This window comes from Bos taurus, chromosome 7, assembly GCF_002263795.3.
Source record: "Bos taurus isolate L1 Dominette 01449 registration number 42190680 breed Hereford chromosome 7, ARS-UCD2.0, whole genome shotgun sequence".
In the NCBI taxonomy this organism is placed as follows: Eukaryota; Metazoa; Chordata; class Mammalia; order Artiodactyla; family Bovidae; genus Bos; species Bos taurus.
The window spans coordinates 68,285,197-68,311,688 of record NC_037334.1 but is presented as its reverse complement, the minus strand read 5'-3'; the positions used below and the strand labels follow the sequence as shown (position 1 = coordinate 68,311,688).

The 26,492-nt window shown below is 43.1% G+C and overlaps 1 protein-coding gene, 1 long non-coding RNA gene and 1 other non-coding gene across 3 annotated transcripts in view; 2 read left to right on the top strand and 1 right to left on the bottom strand.

Moving 5' to 3' along the window:
* The window catches only part of LOC112447467 (uncharacterized), a 37,947-nt gene extending 24,095 nt beyond the window's left edge, over positions 1–13,852 (bottom strand). Inside the window, exons 1-2 of the long non-coding RNA XR_003035680.2 lie at positions 13,058–13,852; positions 12,238–12,375 (exon numbers count right to left, since the gene is read on the bottom strand). This is a non-coding gene — a long non-coding RNA (uncharacterized lncRNA). The remainder of the gene's footprint in view (positions 1–12,237; positions 12,376–13,057) is intronic.
* The window catches only part of TIMD4 (T cell immunoglobulin and mucin domain containing 4), a 28,139-nt gene extending 2,539 nt beyond the window's left edge, over positions 1–25,600 (top strand). The window contains 7 exon segments of the mRNA NM_001075320.1: positions 1,984–2,325; positions 5,411–5,692; positions 7,448–7,534; positions 21,342–21,388; positions 22,976–23,069; positions 24,417–24,456; positions 25,452–25,600. Of these exon segments, the coding sequence (NP_001068788.1) occupies positions 1,984–2,325; positions 5,411–5,692; positions 7,448–7,534; positions 21,342–21,388; positions 22,976–23,069; positions 24,417–24,456; positions 25,452–25,524 (965 nt within the window). The 3' untranslated portion in view covers positions 25,525–25,600.
* On the top strand, positions 24,068–24,140 carry TRNAG-UCC (transfer RNA glycine (anticodon UCC)). The gene has a single exon. It is a non-coding gene; the product is annotated as a tRNA-Gly (tRNA).
* Positions 25,601–26,492: the final 892 nt, after the last annotated feature.

The following is a 26,492-nucleotide window of genomic DNA, read 5'->3' as shown; positions in this document are numbered from 1 at the left end:
GCCACTCATATTTCCTCATCTGTCTATGAATTGCCTGTTTTGTCCTTTGCCAGTTTGTTTCTATCTGGAAAAGGCTTTCCTTAGTGAATATGGGGTGCCTCCTTCTGTACTGTGATAGTTGGGAAAACAAGCTGTTGGATCTCCAGTGGAAATAATTCTGTCACATATTTTAAAAATTAATTTACCAACTAGTTCTGAGAACAAGCTCATATTTTAGAAATTATTGGTCTTTGGTGCACATGTTCTGCACTGCTATGACAGTTGAGGATGATGACAATTATTCCCCGCCCCGCCCCCCACCCCCCACCCCCTGGCTTCATGGGGTGGGGCAAAATGGGCTTCTACAGCATTTACAATGTGTGGAATATCTACTGTGGCGAGGTAAAGAGACGACAGGTTCAGAGAAGGTCCCAGGCAGGTCTGAATTTACAACGACCTTTCATCCTGAGAGCAAACTTTGGAAAACCCAGCATGCACATTCTCTGGCTTTCTACCTGGGCCACTGTTAGGACTCATGCTCATCTTCTCTCAGATAAGGATAGCTGGAAGTTGCTGACTGCTGTGCCAGGGAGGAACACAGTGCTGCTGGCCACGTCTTACACAATTCAGCCGTTGGGGTTAACAGAGTTAGTGAATGGAGAGTCTTACAGGAGGGCACCTTGAAGAAAATAATGAGCAGAGATCAAGGTACCCAAGAAGGAGCAGGATGTCATCCTGACGATCTGGAGCTATGGCCTGCCTGGCTGTCCCTTCAATAGCTTGGTTTGATTGAGAACAATCACTGATGATCAATTAAACCAAAGGGCTTAATATTTGCAGCAGTGGAAAAGTTTCGTAGATTCTCACAGATGGAAGTTATCTTAGAAAAGGCACAGAGTGAGTGTTCAGTGACCTTGGTTGTCATTTGACCTTGACCTTGGTTGTACATTACCACGGGCCTCAGTCTTGAGATTCTGACTCAGGTTGGGCAAGATAACAAGTATTTTTAACAAGCTCCGCAGGCCATGCTGATGATCAGTTGAAATTGGGAAACACAGATATTGCATTTCTAAAATGGTAATATATTCCATTGCATATAGCTAACATGATCAACATAATCTTCTAGCACCTTTAAGTCACATTTGCCATTCTAAAGAATTCCTATGATTCCTCTCCAGTTCTAACTTAAAAAAAAAAATCCACAAACTTCCACCTTATTTCATATTCTCTAACAACAAACACATGGTCTAGAGCAATTAATTTCTGAGCAAACTCTAGGAGATAGTGAAAGACAAGGAAGCCTGGCATGCTGCAGTCCATGGGGTCACAAAGAGTTAAACACAACTTAGTGACCAAACAACAACAGCCTGTCTCCCTGCCATAGTACACTCTGGGGTCAAAGACAGCGGGAGACCCATTTGAGGCATTCATGTCAGTAGTACATGATCACTGCCTATTGACATACACTGGGTAGAATGCTGCTTACACCTGTTTATATGAGAGTACTGTTAGATTGACTTTACTTTCACTTTTCACTTTCATGCATCGGAGAAGGAAATGGCAACCCACTCCAGTGTTGCCTGGAGAATCCCAGGGACAGAAGAGCCTGGTGGGCTGCCATCTATGGGGTCGAACAGAGTTGGACATGACTGAAGCGACTTAGCAGCAGCAGCAGTTAGATTGAAGGGTCAGAATTTTCCACTGGAGAATTTATTTTATTGAATGGTACTCAAGGTCAGCAAATCTGCAAATTAGCAAATTAATCAGCAAATCTGCAGCAGAAATGGGTTCAGACTCATGTAGTCAGCTGCTCCCACTTGAGGGATAGCAGAGTGTGAAGTTAGGAGCTTAGTGGCAGCAAAGGACAGGCCAGAATTTGGGCTAAAGAAACATACAATACAACCTTCTTCATCTTCCTGGAAGCATCTGCATGCATGATCCCTGTGGAGCATATTTGAGAGATTTCAATACCTCACAACTTAATTTTCTCATCTTTCCTCACAGCTCCGGCAGCATCACAGACTGTTGTGAGAGCATTTTTGGGTCAGCCAGTGACTTTGCCGTGTACATACTCATCCTGGTCTCCGAATAGTAATAGCATGTGCTGGGGCAGAGGCCAGTGTCCCAAGTCCAAATGCAATGACGAGCTTCTCTACACTGATGGGACAAAGGTGGTCTCAAGCAAGTCACCAAAATACCAACTTCGGGGGATTATCCAGAGAGGGGATGTCTCCTTGACCATCATGGACACCAATGAAGGTGACCAGAATGTGTACTGCTGTCGCATAGAGGTGCCTGGCTGGTTCAATGATGTGAAGAGGAACATCCGCCTGGATCTGAGGAGAGGTGAGCACACAGAGGTTGTGTCTGTGGGTGGAGAAGTTCGTGTTGGGTCATGGAGTCAGAGGGTGGTGGCAGAGAGACTAAGCTGCTTAAGCAGTGAGTGGACAGATTAAACCTGAGATGTGTTTGTGTCTAGAGGAGCCACAGTCTGGAGCAATTGCCTGTGGGAGCTGAGGAACCCACAGAAATGAATGAAAGGGTAGAGGGTGAGGAGTAGGGCGTGGGGAAAAGAACCAGTGAAATTCAAGGTCAATATGAAGAGGGCAGCTGCTTCTTGCCTAGGGAACTGAAGAAATTTGGGCCCAGGGCTTTCAGAGCTGCCAGTTTTTATGTGAACTGTATTGATTTTTGCATGTTGGCAAAGATCACAAAACTTTTACAAACACTGAGTGAACAAAATACAATGTTTTGTTCATGCATTGCTGTTGCTGCTAAGTCGCTTCAGTCGTGTCTGACTCTGTGCGACCCCATAGACGGCAGCCCACCAGGCTCCCCCGTCCCTGGGATTCTCCAGGCAAGAACACTGGAGTGGGTTGCCATTTCCTTCTCCAATGCATGAGAGTGAAAAGTGAAAGTGAAGTTGCTCAGTTGTGTCCGACTCCCAGTGACCCCATGGACTGCAGCCTACCAGGCTCCTCCATCCATGGAATTTTCCAGGCAAGAATACTGTGTTTATGCATTAGCTTCATCCATAAACCAACAGTGGGCTACTTCCAGTGAGGGGAAAGGGCAGGAGATTTGGAGACAATCATAAATAGCAGTTTTCAGCTGGTTTTTCCTTCTGCTACTATCAGCTGCTTTTGATGAAATTTGAAATATGGCAAAACTCCTAAAGATTTGAGCTGCATGCATGCATGCAGGGTCTATGGTTCAATTACATAAACAATAATCACCATTTCTGCTAGTCTGGAATGGAGCCTCTCAAAGGCAGCTCTGTGCTCAGCCCGCACCAAGGACCAAGGATTCTTGGGCTCTGTTCTTAATTGGACTGGCATCTCAGAAGGCAAGGTCTCACTAGCCATATGCATAAGAAGCTTCTCAGGTGACTCTCATGGGTTCTAAAATTTGAGAAGAACTGATGTGGATGCTTCTAGTTAGAGAAATTTGATAAGCATTAGTGTATTTTTCTCCCAAAGCAACTTTGTGAGATAGAAGGTATTATTTGGATTTGTTGAAGATAAATGATGCCAATCCAAGTCTTTGCTTTTCAAACCTGATATAACCAGGTATTAATATTATTTTATAAAATACTGGTTGACCTCAATACTCTACGACATCATTTCTCAGCTCACTTGAAACTAATGATGTCTTTCTGGTCCATTAGAGTTAATGGAAATTTGGCATATTTAAGAAAGGGTGGTATGTGTAGAATATCTGTTGCTAATGAACCCAAATTCAGATGTTTAGCAGGTGAGCAGTTTTGGCATGAATCAATCTTTACACTCTGAAATCATTTGTTTTAGATCTTGAGTTTTATTGTGGAAAGAACACCTAGAATAAGGTCTGTTCCCTTCACAGATTTTCAAGTGTACCATAAACAATTGTTAACGTGGGTACAATGTGTGCAGCAAATTTCTAGAGCTTATTCACCTTGCTTGACTGAAATGTTATACTTGGGTTTCCTTTTGATGCAATCATTTATGCCATATTTTTGCAACATCTACTAGGTAGATCTACTGTAGATCTACTAGGAACATCTACTAATACCATGATAGGTATTAGATTTGTAGAAGAGAACAACATAAATTCCAACTTTTCTCTTGTGGAGATTACAATGTACTAGGAGAAGCAGACATTATACAACAATCAACAAATAAATGTGTCTTTAGGAAACGCTACAAAGTCTGTGGTCAAGTCAGTCAGTTCAGTTCAGTTGCTCAGTCATGTCTGACTCTTTGCAACCCCGTGAATCTTAGCACGCCAGGCCTCCCTGTCCATCACCAACACCCAGAGTTCACTCAGACTCACGTCCATTGAGTTGGTGATGCCATCCAGCCATCTCATCCTCTGTTGTCCCCTTCTCCTCCTGCCCCCAATCCCTCCCAGCATCACAGTCTTTTCCAATGAGTCAACTCTTCACATGAGGTGGCCAAAGTATTGGAGTTTCAGCTTTAGCATCATTCCTTCCAAAGAAATCACAGGGCCAATCTCCTTCAGAATGGACTGGTTGGATCTCCTTCCAGTCCAAAGGACTCTCAAGAGTCTTCTCCAACACCACAGTTCAAAAGCATCAATTCTTTAGCATTCAGCTTTCTTCACAGTCCAACTCTCACATCCATACATGACCACTGGAAAAACCATAGCCTTGACTAGACTAACCTTTGTTGGCAAAGTAATGTCTCTGCTTTTCAATATGCTATCTAGGTTGGTCATAACTTTTCTTCCAAGGAGTAAGCGTCTTTTAATTTCATGGCTGCAGTCACCATCTGCAGTGATTTTGGAGCCCCAAAAATAAAGTCTGATACTGTTTCCCTATCTATTTCCCATGAAGTGATGGGACCAGATGTGGTCAAGTATGAGTGTGCAAAAAACATTGTTATTGTAGACTGCGGATGACCTCTTTGCAGAAGTGACCTTTTAGCTGAGACATGAGCTTTAAAGAAGAGTCAGTCTAAGGAAGAGAGGGACTAGGAAGCAGTCAGTACAAAGTTCCTCCAGAGGGAAGGTCAGTAATATAGTTTAAGAACCGAAGAAAGGCCTGTGGGCAAGGGAATGTGAGAATAGAGTGGAGGCATGGGGTTGGAAAGAAAGATCCAGATCAAGTGGGACCCTGTGGGTGGGGTTAGGGATTGGATCTTCACCAGAAGGGCAAGGAGAACCCAGTTAAAACAAAGTTTTAAGTTGGAGACTGACATAATTTGGTTTGTCATTGTCAAAGATTACTCTAGCTAGGGTGTAAAAAATAGGTTGGAAAGGCCAAGCGTAGAGTTTAGAATCCCAGTTTTCCTAGGCATTTTGATGGTCCAGGCTCATGGACCAGGTGAGGCTATAGAAACACAGACAAAGGGATGGATGCCAGCAACACCTGTGGCGTTTCCCTCTTCCTCCGTCTCCACTTGGTACCAGACATATCGTGTATTGGTTACAGCCCCCACAACTACGCCCTCGACAACCACCCGCCGCCCAACCACAACCACCACCACCACCGTCGCCACCACCACTGCCATGACAACAGCCACAGCCATGCTTCCAACAACAGTCGTGACCACCTCTGACCTCACGTCCACACCACCACTTCAGATGAGAACTACAGCTGCGCTCACAACCACGGCCTCCATGTGCCCTCTGACAACACTGAGCTCCCTTCTGGAGGAAGACACGATACTGCTGACCCTTGAGCCTTCCACTGAGGGGCCCACCCTCACGGCAGGTACTTGGCTCACCTGGCCATTCTTTCCCTTCTGCTGCTCAGGTGTACCTTGGGTCCCTTGGCAAAGGGTTCTCCTACTGAATGGGGCAGCTCAGCAACTTGCTCTAGAGTCTGTGAGTATGTGTGTGTGTGTGTGCGTGCGCGTGCGTGTGTGTGCGTGTGCATGTGTGTGCACGCATGTGTGTGCATGTGTGTGTGCACGTGCATGTGTATGTGCGTGTGTGTGTACATATGTGTGTGCGTGTGCGTGTGCGTGTGTGTGTGTGTGTGTGTGTGTGAGTTTGTCAGGGCTGGGCACCACAGACTGGGCATTTTAAACAACAAAAGTTTATTTCTCACAATTCTGGAGGCTAGAAGTCTGAGACTAAGGGGTCAGCAGGGTTGGTTTCTTCCGAGGTCTTTCTCCCTGATGGCTGTCTTCTCGCTTGGTACTCACATCCTCTTTCTCCTTTGTGTATCTGTGTCCTGATCTCCTCTTTATGTGAGAACATCAGTCATATTTGAGTAGGGCTGTCCACATAGTATCACTTTTACTTGTTTAAAGGCTCTATCTCCAAATATAGTCATGTTCTGAGTTACTGGAAATTAGGGCTTTAAATATGAATTTACAAGCAGGGGTGGGAGTGAGGCGGAGGTCAGAATTCATCCCATAACTCTGTGTGTGCATGTGTGTGTGTGTGTGGGGGGGGTGTAGTTTCATTAAATTGTTCCTTTTCATTGTTTTATGGTTTCCTTTTTTGTTCCTATTTTTTTCCTTTGTGTTTTTGAAAAATCATCATTTTTAGTTCTCAACTTGACCTTCTAGGAGTACAGATACTTAGGAAAGAACCAGGAAATGTCACTCTGGGTCAAAGACCAGTTCCATCCTGCCAGGGCTCAACTGTCTACTTAGGCATTAGAGGAAAGACCTCCAGATGCCTTAAAATATTCCTTGATGGTGAACTTCCTTCCTTCCTTCCTTTCTTTCTCTCTTCTGTCCTCTCCTCCCCTCTTTCTCCCTTTCTCTTCCTCCCTCCCACCCTCCCTCCTGAATCCTTATTGATCCGACACCTTGGAATTCTTACTGAGTTACTAGCTCCATTAATTATGGGTCCTTGTCAAAGCTTTCACCATGTTTCAAACTCTAATTCTGAGGTAAAGATATTAGAAAACAATCATGAGATATCTCGAAGGCTTAGGCATTTCAGCTGCCTCAATAAGGCCTGGATTAATTTAAACAACTTTACAGTAATGAATTGGCTAATTCCATTACACTGTGAGTACCGACCTAAGGTTCATGAACCCTAAGCAAATTTGTATGTTTTATTCCTTTAGTCCTTAAAATAATCATCTTCAAATACATTTACAGTTCCCTTAGATTCTAAAAATTACTTACAATCCTTGAAAAAAAAAAACTTGAAATATATATGTGTTAGTCGCTCCGTCATGTTTGACTCTTTGCAACCCCATAGACTGTAGTCCACCAGGCTTCTCTGTCTATGGAATTGTCCAGGTAAGAATACTGGAGTGGGTAGCCAATATGTCCCTTCTCTAGGGGATATTTCTGACCCAGGTCTCTGGCATTGTAGGCAGATTCTTTGCCATCTGAGCCAGCAGGAAAGCCTCAAAATATACATAGGGATCAGGATCATTTTTATAGTTGTCTTTGTACTTGCCTAAAATAAACGTAGAAAACTACAAAGACAACTGTAAAAATTGCTTGGCACAAGCACCAACTTTTAGCTGTCTTTTATCAAACTTTTTTTTCTCTTCCAGAATTAGAGCCTGCCCTGCTCCCTAGGACCTCTCAGAGAAGCGTTGAGGAGACTTCTCACCGCAGCACTGCCTTACTCACATCCAAGAGTACGTGTGTGTGGTTCTCTCTTCTTCTTCCCTTGCCCCTTAGGTTGAGGGGAAACACTGAACAGAGTGTCATGGAGTCCGATGACTAGAGACGACTTTTGGGTCCTGTGAGCCATGAAGCCCTCCTAGGACACACTGGTGTCAAGACTGCATTTGTGGCTTGTTCCTTCCTATGGATTTTAGAGAGTAAGGGATACCATTGACCTTGATTCATTGGTTCAGTACTTCATGGTAGATCATCTCTAGAATACTTGCTTGTCTACTCTAGGCTGGGTGGAGCTCTGCTATCTCATCCTATTTCCAAACACACTCATCTTCTTCCTTGAAGCCGCAGATGGTTTACTCACTTGACCCCATGGCTCTGTATAGTGGAAGGAGTATTCTTTTGTTCATTTGTCCTTTCTTCCTCCTGCCTGACTCCTTTAGGTATCTATTAATATTAGGGCCCAGGGATAGAAAAAGGGCTCCTTGGGTGTCTCAGTGGTAAAGAATCCACCTGCCAAGCAGGAGATGTGGGTTCGATTCCTGGGTCAAGAAGATTCCCCTGGAGAAGGAAATGGCAACCCACTTCAATATTCTTGTCTGGAAATCCCACAGACAGAGAAGCCTGGTGGGCTATAGTCCATGAGGTCGCAAAGAGTCAGACACAGTTTAGAGACTAATAGCCACAGCAACAGCAGCAAGGGCAGAGAATACCCGGAAATTAATCCACAGCCTTGGAGGTGCTAGAAGGGACTGCTTGGGCTTGATTATCAGCTGCACTACTTTTTCCTGGGGGTCTCTGGCCTTCGTTGTATAACCTCATGCATATAAAAATTTAGATGAGTGTCTGGCTAGCTAGTAAGCATGCAAAAGGTGGCTGTTATCTTAGTAGGTAACAGGAGGATTCTTTACCACTGATTCACTTTTTCTTAGCCCTAAGGTGAATCATTATGCTCATGAACAGCATGAAGTCTAAGCAGTAAAATCATTTCAAATTTCAAGCACCCAAATATGCATGAGGACTTATCTGTGAACCCAGGAAAACTGGGGAAAAAATTACACCCTCCTCTGGTAATCATCACATTTTCCTTTCTTTGAGATTTTTACAGTAGCTATTTCTTGGTCCCAGGGTTGGATGGTGGGGGTGTGAGGATGAGGGACTTTTACGAGCATTTGTTCTCTTACTGTATTTCTCTGTTTAATAAACCAGCTCAAGCTTCACAGTCCAGAACAAGCTGGCTTTTCCAGCAAATCCAAGGATTCTCAGAGGGAAAAGTGGTTGGAGATGAGATTTTATATCTTTATCTTGGCACTTCATTTGGATATATAGAAATATATAGCATGATACTTTGGAGAAGGCAATGACACCCCACTCTAGTACTCTTGCCTGGAAAATCCCATGGACGGAGGAGCCTGGTAGGCTGCAGTCCATGGGGTTGCTAAGAGTCAGGCACGACTGAGCGACTTCACCTTCACTTTTCACTTTGATGCATTGGAGAAGGAAATGGCAACCCACTCCAGTGTTCTTACCTGGAGAATCCCAGGGACGGGGGAGCCTAGTGAGCTGCCGTCTCTGGGGTCACACAGAGTCGGACACGACTGAAGTGACTTAGCAGCATGCAGCAGCAGCAGCATGATACTTGGTAAAGGCCTTTCAAATCTGTCATTCATTAAACATGGCTTACCAGGTTACTTCTCTGCCTGCTGCTGCTGCTGCTGAGTCGCTTCAGTCGTGTCCGACTCTGTGTGACCAGATGGATGGCAGCCCAACAGGCTTCCCTGTCCCTGGGATTCTCCAGGCAAGAACACTGGAGTGGGTTGCCATTTCCTTCTCCATTGCATCAAAGTGAAAAGTGAAAGTGAAGTCGCTGAGTCATGTCCGACTCTTCGAGATCCCATGGACTGCAGCCTACCAGGCTCCTCCACCTATGGGATTTTCCAGGCAAGAGTACGGGAGTGGGGTGCCATTGCCTGCTCCGACTTCTCTGCCTAGAACATATCAAAATGATGAAGTCTTGACCTCTGTCCTTAAAGGAGTGGGAGAGACAAGCTTATGTGGAACAAACCACCATCCAGTGGGCTTTGTTTTGGGGTAGAAGTATGAGGAGGTGCCCTGGGGACCCAAAGAGGGGAGAGAAGGATTCTAACTGGGAAAGGAGGGCCAGCATGATTTCTCTCAAAGATCCTTGAATTGGTTCTTCATGGATGAGAACATTACATTGAGCAGAGTGAACAGGCAGGGAGAACAGCCTGAGCAGAGATAGGAGGACTTACAGGAGCATGGAATCTCTGATTATTTAAGAGTCTAGTTTAGTCTAGTGGAAACTGGAAGCTAGGAGTGGCCTAGGTTCTTAAAGGACTGATTAATGGGCTGAAGAATTTAGATTTTATTCCAGGGTTCCAAGGAACCAATTCATGTGTTTGGAGTAGAGAATGGCATTTTCAGCTCTGTTTTGGGAAAACTCAGTCTGTAAAAAGTTTTTGATGTACAGGAGAGGAGTAAACCTGGAGGCAGAGAAGCTCCCCAGGAGGCTCCTGCTGTTATTCAGACAGGAAGGAGTGTCTCGACTAGAATGATGGCAGCAGTAACAGCAGAGAAGGGACAGTCAGAGCCATTTAGGGTTGGAATTGAGAGGACTTGGTGGGTAGAGTAAGAAGGAAGGATGATTGAGTCTCTGTACTTGGGAGATTAGCTGATGTGATGGGCTCACTGGTAAAGGAACCCCAGGAGGAAGAGTGAAAATTGTTTTGGTGATCTTGAGTTTGAAGTGTCCCTGAGAGATGTCTAACAGGAAGTTGGAAATGTGGGGCTGGGCAACCTACAGATGCCTCGGTGGGGATTGGTGTCTGATGACTGGCACCTCCCTCTGGTCAAATATCATTACTGTGATGATACAGTGTAAGTGCTGAATAGGAACTTGCCACTATACCAAAACTTTCATACATACCATCTCATAGGGGAGAGTTCAGGATTGTCGATATAATTTTGGAAGTCATTGGTAACAAATGACAGTTACTGAGTGCTTTTAGGAGAAGGCTGGGCTTGATGCCATCAGTGCATTATCTCATAGTCAGGCATTGTCCAGATATGTGAGGAAGATTGTACTGTTACATTCGTTATAAAGGAGAAGAAATTGAGGTATGGAGAGCTTGAGACATTTGCCAGAGTTTGAACTCCAGGTCTCCTGGCTGTTGAAACTAAGCTCTTAAACCCTTCATCTATTGTCTCATTAGCAGAGGGGATAACTGAAGATCCTTTGGCATTGTCTAAATGCACTACAGGAATGGAAGGATGAAGGCAGACACCCCACCTCCTTACAGGAACAAGTACCATGAGAGAGGATGTAGTGAAGGCAGAAAAGCCAGCTGAGGATGCAGAGAGAGCCAGCAAAGGTAGAAAGGAGTCCAGGAGACAAAGGTTATGGAGTGTGTAGGTAAATATGAGGGGATTCTAAATGCTGGTTAGTAGGATGAGGTGTTTAGACAGTGACCATGAAGGAAACAGGGTAAGCTTGTGGGTGGACACCCTAAAGTCCAAAGCTGAGCAATTGTCAGAGAAGAAATATTAGATGTTCTTTCAAGGAGTTGGAGGGTGAATATTTAGAGAGGAGGCAGGACGAGAGAGAAGGCTTGTCCTGGTATAGGAGAAAGAGAGGCAGTCAAAAATGGGAGAGGCAAGGTTTGTGTCTTGATGTGGAGACGGGAGACAAGGGAGTCAGGTTGGTATAAATGAAAGGGGAAGCACAATCAGATCTCACATTGACCTCCCAGGGAGGTAGGAAAAGACTGGGAAATCTTGAACTTTGGGCTCATCCAGCCCATCTATACCAGGCCAGGCCATGGGCTGGAACCACAGGGAATCTATTCAAAATATAGATGGCCCTACTCTGTCTAAGACTTGCAGAGCAAAGTAAGTCAGAAAGAGAAAAACAAATATTGTATACTAACACATACACGTGGAATCTAGAAAAATAGTACTGATGAACCTATTTGCAGGGCAGGAATAGAGACACAGACATAGAGACTGGACTTGCAGACACAGTGGGGTCCGAGAGGGTGGGATGAATTGAGGAAGTAGCACTGACATATATATATATATACACACTACCATGTGTAAAATACATAACTAGTGGGAAGCTGCTATATAACAGGGAGCCCAGCCCGGCGCTCTGTGATGGCCTAGAGGTGGGGGATGGAAAGGGGGAGAGAGGCTCAGAAGGGAGGAGATACATATATATATAATGTGACTGGCTCACATTGCTGTAAGGCAGAAACCAACACAACACTGTAAAGCAATTATGCTCCCATTAAAGACAAAGCAAGCCAGAACAACAAAAGATGCGAAGAATGAGGACCTCTAAGAGTCTAGGGGCAGGTCCAAGGACCTGAAGCCCAGCCCTGGCCCCAGAGGGCATACAGGAACTGCCAGTGTGGTAGACTCTTTATCCTGCATGGAAGGAAACAGGCACAGAGGCACAAAAAAGATCAAATAGAAGACGAAGTAGGTCACACATAGGACTCTCTTCTGGCTCCTGAATCAGAGCTGTCCCGCCTTCGCTGCACTATTTCCTTGAAGCCAAAATTGAGCCCTGTCAGAACTTGACACTCTTTGGGCCCTCAGTTTATCAAGGGCATAAAGGACTTGTGGGAGGAATTGGCAGCAAGTTCAGCAGAAGGAAGAAACGAAGACAGGGGATGAAGCAAAGCTCATTTTCACTCACAAATGCCGGTGTCAAGAGGGAAGAAATTGGATGCAGCTGATTTCAAAGGCAACATCTTTTGCGAAGCATTAGCTGATTTGTTTTATCTCTCAGGCCCAGTGCTGTTCGTGTGCTGGAATCAGTTAGGAGGCCGGCAGTCTGGGGATAAAGGAAAAAGGACAAAAAGTGGATTCTCAGGATGCTTTTCTCAATAGTGTTACATTCTACCAACCATACAAATGTTTTTTTCTTTCGTTAATAAACTTGGAATTGAATCGTGCAATTCTAGCACGTAACAGTTCGCCTTCAGAAAGGCCAACCATATAAGATGTGTCTTATTTGGAGAGGCATGTCTGTGGTAAGGCAATCAGAGAGTGAAAATGAAATTACATACCAGCCACTGGAACTAGAACTTGGAGCTGGCTCTAAGAGGGTCCTCACCCATGGTTAGCCAGGTGAGCTGGGTGATCACTGCAGACCACAGTGTCCCTTGGACACCAAGTCAGGCACTGGAGACATCCCTGGTTTCACAGGAGGGTGGGATCAGTGGATAAACCACAGCGAGCTCTGTGAAGAGGTGAGGAATCCGTTCTCCCACTGTGAACAAGTCAATGAACAAAGGTACCAATGGTCCTTGGGGAGAACCTCCCCACACTTGTGGAATCTTAACTCCTGTGATACCCAGAAGCAGAAGAGGAGAATGAAGTGGAATTTGTAATCAGACACCATTGTGCTACCTTTAGTAGCATTGGGCACTAGCTTTGCACCTTTGGGCAAAATACGAGACCTCTCTGGGCTTCAGTTTCCTTCTCTTTCAATAATTCTGCCCAAGTTTACTTACCTCATAGATTCATTTTGAAGTCCAAATATGAAAATAAATGTGAAAGTGCTTTGTGCATTTTCAGCTACTTCCCTTATTGTATCAGCAGCAGCAGCAATATCAATAATAATTTTTAGAATCTCTTTCCAGAAACTGCACCCATCTAGACAGCAGTGGGCTAGGGTTCCATTCCAACTGGACCACTTCCCACTGTGCCATGAAACAGCATGGTCAGTCACCCTCCAGCACTGATCTTTTCAGAGCAAGTGTGTATGAGCTCTTGCTATATATTCCGAAGGCAACAGAACCCAGAGCACAAGAGCTTGGGCTCTGCAGGTGGAAAATCCTGGCTCTGAAGTTGCTTTCTGCCTTCCTAGCTGTCAGTTGAGCCAGTCGTCTGACATCTCGAGGCCACAGGACTCCCGCTGTGAGATGAGGACAGTCCTGGTGCCTAGCACAGAACACTCTGAGATCAATCGTGGAAAACACACTGAGCTGGGCGTGAAGTGAGCACTTGGTGCCTGGCACCCACTTATTACTGCTGTTGCTAATAATCCAGAGGGCTCTCTGTGAAATGTGCACCTTGCCCGCAGTGAAGATTTATTGATCAGCTGGTGGGGGCAGAGCAGGGATAGGCATTGCCCTACAGAGAGGAGTCCAGGGATGACGTCTTGTCTGTGTTTCACTGAGACGTGCAGATACCAGCACATGAAAGCAGGAGCCTGAGGTGGTGACTCTGGGCTCTCCCAAGGATGAGGGTGTTTGTGTTGCTGGGGCATCCTGGGAGGCAATGGAAGTTTGAGGCACAGTTTGGAACTGGGTGACTCTTAAATAATGATGTTCTAGAATCTCTGGTGTCCTTCTGTTACCTCACCTGTGTGGAATGCAAAGTCATCGTTTCTCCCCTTTATGAACCACTTTGGGCACTGATACTAAATTTTCTCTCTGTTTCCTTTCAAAATTAAGTAGATCCTACCCAATTTTGCCCTTGGATGTAAGGAACGCCAGATTCACGTAGGTGATGCTCTGTTGATTGATTGAAGTTCATAGTACTCTTGTTGATCATTCAGAGGTCTCCCAAATTTAAAGAGAGCATGTGAATTCAGTAAATGACTCTTTCTATTTTCAAAATGTGTTTTGAAATTCCAGATCTGTCTTAGTGCTGCCAAGTGAGGCCAGAAAATATGGGTTGTGGTCACTCACTTTCATTGTTACTCATCACTGTGAAACCCTGAACGAGTGAAACTGTCTCTCTAGATTTAAATTTTTCTCTTGATTAAAACAAGGGAACCAGAGGAGATAATTTTGAATTTCTTTCAAATCTGAAATATTCAGACTTTGGATCCTTTTGCTGTCCTTTGGATTTTTAAGGCCATACCACAACTAATCCACAGGGGGGCAGCATAAGCCAGCTGCTACCTATGAAAGGTAAGAAACTTTTCCGAAGCCTTGAAGTTGTCTCTTTTAAAATTCTGCTGCTGCGGCAGCTGCTGCTGCTGCTGCTGCTAAGTCGCTTCAGTTGTGTCTGACTCTGTGCGACCCCAAAGAGGGCAGCCCACCAGGCTCCCCATCCCTGGGATTCTCCAGGCAAGAACACTGGAGTGGGTTGCCATTTCCTTCTCCAATGCATGAAAGTGCAAAGTGAGTGAAGTCACTCAGTGGTGTCCGACTCTTATCAACCCCATGGACTGCAGCCTACCAGGTGCCTCCATCCATGGGATTTTTCAGGCAAGAGTACTGGAGTGGGTTGCCATTGCCTTCTCCTTTAAAGTTCTAGGGGTGTGTTAAGATTGTATCATGGAACTGACTTATTTCAGAGTTAAATTTGTTTTAAAAGTAGAGACAGATGAGTCCCAGTGTCTATGAATTCAGTAATGAGTCTGCATATGTAATATATGCACTGAGAAGATAGTGCCAGGTAATTTCTGGTATGAAATTCAATGGTTAGAGCATTCATGTTTTCGAATAAGATTTTAATATGCCCTTATTCTTTTCTATTAGAGTGGTTACCATCAGGATTTTTTGAGTCATTCAGCGTTGGGTTCAAATTTCCTTTTATTGTCTGTGTTACCTGAGGTAGAGTGATTTAAATGTTAAGCCTCAGTTTATACATCTGTGAAATGGGTTTTATAAGCACCAAAATGAAATAAGTTACATGAAGTGCTCATCCCTACGCTAGGCCTGCTAAGGTGCTCAGTAACTGATTCTGAGAGAAAGGTTCTAGGAATTTTGAATCACATTTCTGCTAAAAGACTAGAAATAGGGGCAATTTTCAGAATGGATTCTCAAAAATTTTTCTAGCCTAAAAATTCAGTGCCATTCCAGAACTGCACAAAGCACATGATTTTATTTTAGTGAGAAAGTGGGGTCTAGTCTACCCCCTCAGACATAAAACCACCTTGAAAGGAACTCTCTCGTCATCTTAGGGTCTGAAAGGCTTTCAAAATTGTACTCAAAACTCATGGCATTCCCTGCTTCCACAGACACTGTTTCTGGACTGGTAGATTCGCTTACCAGTAGTCAGCAAACTTTTCTCTGAATGGCCAGCTAGGACATCTTCAGGCCTCACAAGCCTCCGTGCTGTCCTCTGCCTCAGCTACTTACCCCTGCCCTAGCACTGCAGGAGCACTTGGAGACAGCACATATGCAAATGATGCCTCCAGGCTTCCACAGCACCGTATCAATGGACAATGAAATATAAATTGCCTGCAGTTTTCATGTGTTATGAGTTCTTCTTTTGATTTTTTCCCCCCAACCATTAAAAAATATAAAAAGGATGCTTGACTCTGAGGCTGTGCAAAAACAGGTGGCAGGGGGATCTGGCCCTTAGGCCACCCTTGCAGGGCTCAATCTAGACTGTCCAGATAGTAGATGCATTTCTCAGAAAGGGCAGCTGTGAGTTTATTTCCATAGGTTCATTTTCCAGAGCGTGCACTGAACATCACCCGCTACCCTAATAGATGAGAAGTCCTCTGAAGGGAAAGGCTGTTTCCATGCCATACTGTTAAAGTTTAAACTTTATTTTTCATGTTACAAAAATAAATACATGCTCTTGTAAAAGAAAAAGTTAAAACTATAAAATGGAAGTTTCTTGTTTTTCAAATATTTCCCCCAATCCTCGCCCTAGTGATTGAGATCAAGGGATAATTACTGTAACAGTTTGTGCTATGTCCTCTCAGATCATTTTTTTTTTTCCTTAACAACATAGTATAACAGCAATTAAAAAAAAATTCAAATTGTTTTCAGAATCATTCTCTCTATATTCTTTTAAATCATGCTTTAAAGTTCATTCAACATTTTTTTTCAGTAAGTCTTTACTGCCAGGCTACTACATATCATGCATAGATCACATAGACCTATATAAAATGGCTGGTATTTAAGCCATTAAAAAAAAAAAAAAAAAACTTTATTTTGAAATAATTTTGGACTCCCACAGACTTGCAGAAAACAGTACAGAGAGATCTATACGTTCCTCCAGCTTCCCCTAGTGGTAAGATCTTACATTACAGTGAATTATCAAAAAGAAGAAATTTACATTGTTGCAATACGATTAACTTGACTACAAATTCTACTTGGATTTCACCAGTTTTTATATGAACCCACTATTATAAAAAGCATATTTGACCTGTAAAAGCAACTAATATGTACATCCTATTTCATCTTTCTATTCCTCAGTACTCAGATCTTGAGAGGTACCTTTTTTCTAATAGCACCACAAACCCTTTCTTTGGCTGCGGGTGAATGAGTTTCTAACAGCTATCTTCAAAGTTTCACTTAGAATGTCACTGTGGTCTGGCTTCAAATAAATGACACACACCCCAACAGTTTTCCCTTAACTCAGGCATTTTGCAAGGTTTCTAGTAATTAACACAAGATACATAGACTATTTTGAGCTTCCCTGGTAGCTCAGTAGTAAAAAATCCATCTGCCAATGCAGGACACAAGAGTTCAATCCCTGGGTTGGGAAGATCCCCTGGAGAAGGAAATGGCAACCCATTCCAGTGCTCTTGCCTGGGAAATCCCATGGACAGAGGAGTCTGGCGGGCTACAGTCCACGGGGTCGCAAAGAGTCAGATAGGACTTAGCGACTGAACAACACAGAACATTTTATAAAGTTTTCACATTTGAGAAAGTTTAGAAATCATTTAAAGTATTAATTTTAAAAATTGAATTGCCTACAATATCTCCACTCACAGTCAGCTGTAGTTAGCCTTTTGGATTTCTTTTTAGGTTTCTTTGGGGAACAAGAGGTATGTATGTGTTTGTATATATATTTTGAAGTATTTATGTACTCATTCCCTATACTAAGTATAGCTTTATATCCTTGAAAAAATTAGTATGTAATGATAATTTTCTCAGGTCATTCAAATACTTTGTAAAAAATTATCCAGAGATATAAAGGTTAAATGGGACATAACAAAATCAGTTGGCGAAATAGCAGCATTTTCAGATGAATAAACTGTGGCTTAGAGAGAGAAAATATCTTGCCCAAGGTCACAGAGCCAGGAAGCCTGGGGGAAATATTTAGTGGTGGTAAAGCGTAAGGGAGGCTGATTGGCAGTCTCACTGTGCTCTGAGGTCTAGGGTTGATTTTTTAACAGAAATTCCATTTTATCAGAGTACCCATGCATACCCAGAACTTAAGAGCCTAAAATTAAACCAGCTGCGACAGCTGCTGCTGCTAAGTCGCTTCAGTCGTGTCCAACTCTGTGCGACCCCATAGACTGCAGCCCACCAGGCTCCCCCGTCCCTGGGATTCTCTAGGCAAGAACACTGGAGTGGGTTGCCATTTCCTTCTCCAATGCATGAAAGTGAAAAGTGAAAGTGAAGTCGCTCAGTCGTGTCCAACTCCCAGCGACCCCATGGACTGCAGCCTACCAGGCTCCTCTGTCCATGGGATTTTCCAGGCAAGAGTACTGGAGTGGGGTGCCATTGCCTTCTCCAAATTAAACCAGCAAACCATACTAACTTACAGTGAGAATCAAGCTGCCAAGGGGTCCCAATTATGGTATTTTTTTGTGTAAATACGTTCTCACCTTGTAGGAAAATCAGGTATTAATCAGAAGCATCGGTGAGTACATTGACCTGGGAAAAGCATGGTTAATTTTTAAGATTCTTTTGTTGTTGTTATTACAATTTTACTAATTTAAGATAGATACTACACATATGTGGCCAAAGCACAAAGAACTTGTAAATAAAAAGTAACTTTCCTTTCATCCCTTGTGCAGACCCACTCTTGTCTAGGAAGATCTTAGAGGCCAGTGTCTCTGTCTTAGTTTTCTGTTGCTGTTATAAGAATTTACCAGAATGGTAGTCCCACGGACAGAGGAGCCTGGTAGGCTGCAGTCCATAGGATGGCAAAGAGCTGGACATGACTGAGTGACTGAGCATGAGTGGCTTAAAACAGCACAGATTTTGTTTACAGCTCTGGGAGGTCAGAACCTAAAATCTCGATTGGGCTACTTGGCTTCTGAATTCTCTAGGGGAGAATCGAATTCCTTGTCTTTTCCAGCTTTTAGATGACACTTGCTTTCTTTGGCTTTGGACCCATTCCTCCATCTGTAAGTCAACAACATAACACCTCCAAATCTTTCTCTCTGACCTTTTCCCATCATCACGTAACCCAATTTTGGCATTTTGACTTTCCTCTTATAAGGATACTTGTGATTGCACTGGGACCACTGGCTAACCCAGGATAATCTTCCCATCTCAAGATCCTTCACTTACTTGTATTGCGAAGTCTCTTTTGCCATGTGCATATCACAAATTTCAAAGATTAGAACATGATAACTTTGGGTGTCGTTACTCTGCCTACCATAGTCTCCAAGCAACTCATTCTTTCCCTCTTGACCAGAATAACAATGTATTACAAGCGGTAAAACATTTATTGACAATTTGTTCAACATACCTCCACCTAGCATGTACATGCTGAAATATATCCCTCCCGGATAAATGTTGCAACGATTCAATTTAATTAAATACAAACAGGAGCTCTCAATTTCCCCACTCCCAGTGGATGGCCTTGCACAGCCCAGGTGAGCACCGAGCTCTCTCTGGAGACCACTGTTCTGGCCCATCCCTTTTCTAGATTGAATGCAAATCATTATACTGAGCATTCCTTCTTGCCTCAGCGCAACATGCAGTTTACATGGTCCAGTTGTGCTTGAACTCCACTGTAATAAGGTTGTTAAGAGCATAGATGTTGGTGTCCATCTGACAGGTTCAAATTCCAGCCCCACCACCTTCGACCTGTCTGACCTTGGTCACGTTGCTCAACCCTTGGAACCTCAGTTTTTTCACTGGCAATATGTGACAACGTCTTCCCTGCAGGGTTGTTCCTGATGATTAAATTTTCAGTGGAATGCTAGTAATAATATGATATTAGATTAATGCTCTTTTGAGCTTAAATGCCAGGCCTTTCAATTCCATTTAGTCTTCTCACATGTGCTCAGCACCCATTTCCTGATTCCTTCTTAGGCTCTCTCATCCTTTGTATGTCGGTTCCCTTTCATTCCTGCATCAGGTTCCCAGGACTATGGTAATAGTATCACAAACCACGTGGCTTAAAACGACAGAAATCTATTCACTCACAGTCCTGGAAGCCAGCTGTCTGAAATCCAGGTGTCAGCAGAGCCCTGTCCTCTCTGAATTCAGGCTCTAGAGGAGAATATTTCCTTGCCTCTTCCAGCTTCTGGTGCTGTAGGGATTCCTTGATTGATGGCAGCATCACTCCCATCTCTGCTTCCGTAGTCACGTGACCTTCTCTGCCTGTGTCTCCCTGTGTCCTCTTCTCTTCCTAGAAAGATACCAGCCATTGGTATCTTTGAGGGCCGCTCCTCAATCTCGGATGACTTCATCTGAAAATCCTTAACTAATTACATCTGTAAAGACCCTCTTTCTAGATAAGGTTGCAAGATGAGGTTCAGCTTGCACATGATTGTTGAGGCAGTCAGGTCTGCCCACTGTGTTCGCAGTGCCCTGTTATCTCTGCTCTTGGTTCTTAAAGAACTCACTCCCTTCTGAAATGCCCCAGATCTGAAAATGTGGGCACTGCCAGCATAGTGGGCCAACCTGACCGTTTTAATGGGTTAATAGCCGATTGTTATAGTCTCAAGACAAAGAAAATTCCTGCTGGAAGGTTGGAGTTAGGTGATTGGTTGGGGCACTAAAGGATGTTTACTGGAGTGTGCATCTTTGCCTACCTGAAAGTCAGGAAGCTTGTTAGTGATGATCAGGGGTGCTTTCGGCAATGGTTACAAAGGGGCTTAGTCAGTTTCAGAGGTCACCTTGGTCTGGGCTCTGCTTCTGTGGCCTTGGTGCAACGCCTTGCACCTGTGGCCTGGGGCAGGACTCAACAAGATTTTGGGAGGTGTGGGGACAATATTCCACCTACTACAGTTGCCCCCTGACAGAATTGCTTTTCTGGCAAGTTCTGGGAGTCCCCTGCCTTCGCCTGAATGTGCTCGTGGCAGGATTCAGGGCCTTGAGAATGTAAAGCCAGCATAACACAGAAGACAAGAAACATCTGTTTAAATTTGGTTGTCTGTCCTAAGTTATAAGGGACTTACTAAAGAGCCTTTACTGGTGGCTCAAAGATAAAGAATCCACCTGCCAATGCAGGACACAAGGGTTTGATCCCTGGGTCAGGAAGATCCCTTGGGGAAGGAAATGGCAACCCACTCCAGTATTCTCGACTGGAATTCCCATGAACAGAGGAGCCTGGCGGGCTGCAGTCCATAGGATCACAAAAGAGTCAGACAAGACTTAACAACTAAATAACAACTAAGTTGTAAATTCCATTGAGAAGGTCGATAGTATGGCTAGAATAGTGCATGGCCTATTATAAACGCTTAATAAAAATTTGTTAACCGACAGACTGAAAAATTTTCTTTCAGGATAAAAGTCCTGAATTTACTACTGGTGGTTAAAGAAAATTTGGATTCAATTGCCTGGTGACTAATTGCCTAGTGACTCACTCTACCCATCTATAAAATGGAGATGCTCCTGGGGGATAATATTAGACAGCAGATGAGCTTTAGATAGAAACACATCAAAATAAAAATGGCTGTGATGGGTAAAATAAAATTAAAAAAAAAAGGAAAAAAAAACTATACCATAAGTATTTGTTAATGTCATTAAAGATAATTTGAAAATAAAAAAATAATAAAAATAAAAATGGATAAATAAATTAAGCAAAAAAGGAAAACCAGGATTAAAAGATTAAGCACATCAACTAAATTGTTTCAGGATGTAGCATTTTATTCTCCCATACAAAATATAAGCATTATTTTCTCTTTCTCCTCAGCACCTGAGACATCATTTCTTGTGCAAAATGAAGTCGAACCAGAACAGGTAAAACTTTGTGTGAAGTATTTTGAAGCATATGACTTAGAGTTTTAAAATCCACAATAAACGTTTGCAGAAATGGATTAGGGGGAGCATATCTATCCAAGGGCAAAATGCATTACAACTGTTATGAAATAGTGGAGGATTTGTAGACACTCATGGCAGAAATTACATTGATATCATCACTTCTATATGTATAGATGCTTTGAAAAGAAAAAAAGAATTATATATATATATGTATGTATTTATATATATACATATATATATAAACATTGAAACTATTATGTGGTCCCTCTGGTGGCCCAGGATTAAGGACATCCTACAGCATCAACACCTGTTACCAGCATTCCTCTTATTTTCTGAGCTTATTCGTCATTCATTTTTATTATTACAAAAGTGATTCACCACAGCTTCATGGGAATCCTTCAGGCAGTAAAAACAGCCTATAAAGGAAAAGTGAAGGTCTCATCCCTTCTTCCTTCTTCCCTTTCTCTCTCCTCAAAGAGAGGTGATTGTGCCACGTTTACTGCCTTGTAAGAGAAGGGACTGGAAGTAGAAGGGATGCAGCCTGGCCTGGCCAATGGGACATGGTGTAGCCCCCAGGGAACTGGATGCTGCCCATAGAGTGGTGCTTCTCAGACTATTTGGTGTCAGGACCCCTTTATATTCCTAGAAATTAGAACTGAGAAATTAAAAACAATATGAATTCATTAAAAGGGATAACAAATATGTTAATGCAAATAATATTTTATGAAAAATAAGGACATTTTCTCAGGACTTCCCTGGTGGTAGAGGCATTACGACACTGTGCTTCCAATGCAGAGGGCATTAAGTTTGATCCTTGGTTGGGGAACTAAGATCCCACATGCTTTGTGGTGTGGCCAAGAAAACAAAAACAAATAACCTAGTTTTTCCTGAATGAAAAAAAAATATTAGTGAGGAAAGTGGCATTGTTTTACAAATTTACAAGTCTTATTAATGTCTGGCTCAGTAAGGGATAGAGGATCTCATGTCTGCTTTCATATTACATCATCAGAGCCTCAACACCTTCACATCACAGATCATGCGATTGAAACCTCCGGGAAACTGCAATGCAGGTCTCATGAAAGAATGACAGTAAAAATAGCAAATAATGTGTCCTGAAAATCATTTTGATCTCATGGAGGGATCCCCTGGCTATACTTTGAGAATCACTGCTGCAGAAAATTTGAAATCGAGTTCCACTTTCTCTTTTACCTGGTTACCTCTAGAAGTCTAAGTCAGCCAGGAGAAGAACTGAACAGGGTAGGTTGAACTGAAAGGATTTAGGCGATGGCCGGCCAAGTGATTCGACAGTGGAGAGCACAGCTCACAGCAGTCTGCCTGATGCTTAAGAGTTAGGAAAATTTGGGGGCTCTGGGTAAAACATTTCAGATTCTCCAAGATTTTTTTTTTAAGTTTAACTTTTGTAAGGCTGGCTTTGTTCTTGAAATGCACTGGGCAAAATGTGGTGGGCTGCAGTGAGAGGGTGACTGACAGGCATGCTGGTGATGGCAAACAGGGAGGATGATGTTGGGAAATGAGTGGCCAAGGGGCTTCCCTGTGTCTCACCAGATAAGAATGACCAGCAACTACGATCTGCTCATCATCATTGCTCCGTCCCTGGGATTCGTGCTGTTGGCATTGCTTCTGGCGTTTTTTCTTCGAGGTAAGGAGGGCAGGACCAGGTGGGGTAAAGCCTTTCAGAGTTTTGGAAACTCCAGGAGAATCTAAGAGCGGATGGATTTTGCTTCCTGCCCCTGTCTGCTCTCCCCCGCCCCATTCCTTAGAGCCCCACTTCTATCATTGCCCTCACCTATCAAGGAGGATAACAGGTAAACTCATTCTCCCTGAGATGCCAAAGGCTTTGAACATCATCTGATAATGTTTATGTTTTGAGAAAGAAAAACAACATAAAATAAGAGCACCTTTGTTTACTAGACACTTACTCTGTTTGTTTTCTGATGCTGTATTTTTGACATCTCCTAATTCATTTCATCCTCCTGACTCCCTTAAGTGGCAAGTACTGTCTTATCACTGTCTTGGGGTGGAGGACTCTTCTGGTTGGGAATGCCTCCAGGTAGAGAGCCATGAGTCATCCTAGTCTTATTTGTTTGCTTAAAGTAAAACTTCCTCACCTAAGATCCAGAGAGAGAACTCCAGGGAATCAGTAAAATCCTCGAAATGTTCACATCTTTATTTTTCAGGGGGTAGGGGCCATGATTGTCATTAGATTCTCCAGCTGGTCCACAACCTTGTATCTGCCCTCCCCCATCTTCAAAAAAAAAGTTTTAAAGCAACGCATGAGGAAGTCATGAACCAGGGTTTATCGTTTCATGCAAAGTACAGGCACATAAAATGGTCCTGTAAAAATGGGGGAAAAAATTTCTCTATAGTCATTAATAGAAGCTGGTAATGAGGATCTCTGACTAGCAATAATCATCTCAGCCTGTTTGAACAACAATAGTGAAATTTACGTGTCTCTACACCTATCCCTAGTGAACATTGCAAAAGGAAATTTGGAGCTTAGTGGACATTTGCCATTAACCGTCATACAAAGTCATGTTACAGTTTGGGAAATTCTGGGTGTATGTCCTAAGGAAGTGTTTTAACACCCAAGTGAGTAATTGAATTTAAGTAACTTAAGAATAAATCAGCTTAGGGAATTCCCTGATGATCCAGTGGTTAAGACTCTGCACTTCCAATGCAGAGTGCACAGGTTCAAACCCTGGTCAGGGAACTAAGATCCCATAAGCCATGCTGCATGGCCAAAAATAAGGAACTTAAAACTATTGTCTATAATGTTGGAACAATCTTGTAACTGGTGGGAAGTAATGAGAGGCCAAAAGAAGCAATCATCTGATCTGGGAAGGGAGTGGCTTTCTCTGCCAAGTCCAATTCCTAAGTTTCCACCTCTGGACCACCTCTGCTCTTCATAAGGTTGCTTTGTGCTTCCCCAGCATTTCATTCACATAAGTACAGCTGCTCTGCTTCTAACATGGCCTTGTCTTTTCAGGGAAATTCGTGAAAGCCAATTGTTTCCAGAAACACACCAGGTAATTCATCTTGCATGACTGATTGCTGTAATGATTGTACAAGCTGTTGCAAATGATCAGATACTACTCAGTGGTTTAATGCCTTGGGCTTGCATTCTGATTAAATATAGAGCTGGAGAGATGTGGCCTTAGAGGTAAAAAAGTTGTGGGGATTCAGCTTGCATTAACCTCCGTCTTGGATAACACTGTGGTATTTGTCCAATATGCAAATATACTAGCAGCTTGCATTAGCAGAAGTACGTCACACAAAAGAAGGAAAGTGATACGCCATTCTACCCATTACTTGCTCAACTCTGGGTGACTCACTTCAAAAGGTCATTGTTAAACTGGAGCTCATTGAAGGAGTGTTGGCAGCATGGAAAATGACAAAAACATAAACAGTTTCATTCCTGGGATTTAATTCCTCTACCAAATTTGGCCACAGGACCAGTTTTTTGTTTTGTCTTTTTGTTTCTGTTTTTTTTTTTTTTAAATTTTATTTTATTTTTAAACTTTACAATATTGTTTTGTCTTTTTAAAAAAACAGTTTGAAGAGTCTCTGGAAAGTGATTTTGCATATCTGTCCTGTTACATAGATTTTTTGGAAAAGAAATGAAAGGATTTTGTGTAAACTGTGATTAAGAACTGGTTTTCACTTAATAATTGTATCATTACTACAATATCTATAAATAAGTAAATATTAGTAAGTTGGAAAATTGAGGGTTTAGCAAGGTAATTCTAAGTCATACTTGGAGATCCTCCTGGTAAACAAACACATTTAGATAATGTTTTTATGTTTTGCTAACACAAGAATTTTAAATCTCCTTATTATAATAGATAGGCAAAGAGCCTTTTATCTCCTGTGGCCTCAGTTTTCCCATCTGTGAAATAAGAGGCTTGGACTGGATGGACTCTGGGCCATTTTAACTGCTTGGTTAGTCATTTTGTAATTTAGCAGCATCCATTGGTTGCTGGTCTTGGTGTTCTCATCAGCAGGCTCTCTTCTCTCTTTATAGGCTAGACAATGTTGGAGAAGGTAAAGATGTCCTCAGTGGAACAGAAGATGAAGATGGTCTTTTCACACTGTGATGTGCCCCTTTTTCTTAGGACTGACGATGTGGGTATGACACGTGAATCATCAAAATAAGTCTTAGAGTTTTTTTCGAATCCGTCTATTGCACTGGTGTCACTGACGCGTCTTGCTTTAGTTTCACAAGTGACAGTTATCTTAGAGACCACACTGTCTCTGTCTCATGGTTTAACCTCTGTAGTGTCACTGCTGTCGTAGTGACACTGTGGACTTGCTGTGTCACAAGTCCACAACATACTTGAATGCCTTCAGTGACAGTGAACTCACTATTGCACCTAAGGAAGTCCATTCAATCTCAGGGCACTTCTGAGACTTAAAAACATTTAAAACAAAGTCTGTGGAATCACACCATCATTCTGATGTACCTCTAAAAGGCCCAGATTTTCTATTATTTTCCATTCACAATTATGTATCTTTAAAGATGGTGGCTCAGAGGTTAAAGCGTCTGCCTGCGTCTGCCTGCAATGCGAGAGACCTGGGTTCGATTCCTGGGTCGGGAAGATCCCCTGGAGAAGGAAATGGCAGCCCACTCCAGTATTCTTGCCTGGAGAATCCCATGGACAGAGGAGCCTGGTGGGCTGCAGTCCACGGGGTCGTGAAGAGTCGGACACGACTGAGCGACTTCACTCGCTCAAAGATGACCATAGTGTCACATCTTAATTCTTGCTTGGGGAATTTGATTTTGGAAACAGGCAAGAGTTCATCACAGTAAGGTAAGGTGAATAACGTGGATGTTCAAACAGGGCCAGTCCCTGGATGATGTGACTGAGGCAGTCCAGATCAGTTTCTCTAAGTACATAGTCCATAGGAACTGGCTCCTCAGTAAGAACAGGTTTATTTAAACACTTTCAGAGCAGTAGCATGAGGAACCATGGAGAGAGGTTAAAACAAGCAGTCATTGACTGAAAGAAAGAATGTGCACCTCAGTGAGAGGCCTCTGGCTGGGAAGAAATGTGGAAAGTCAGCT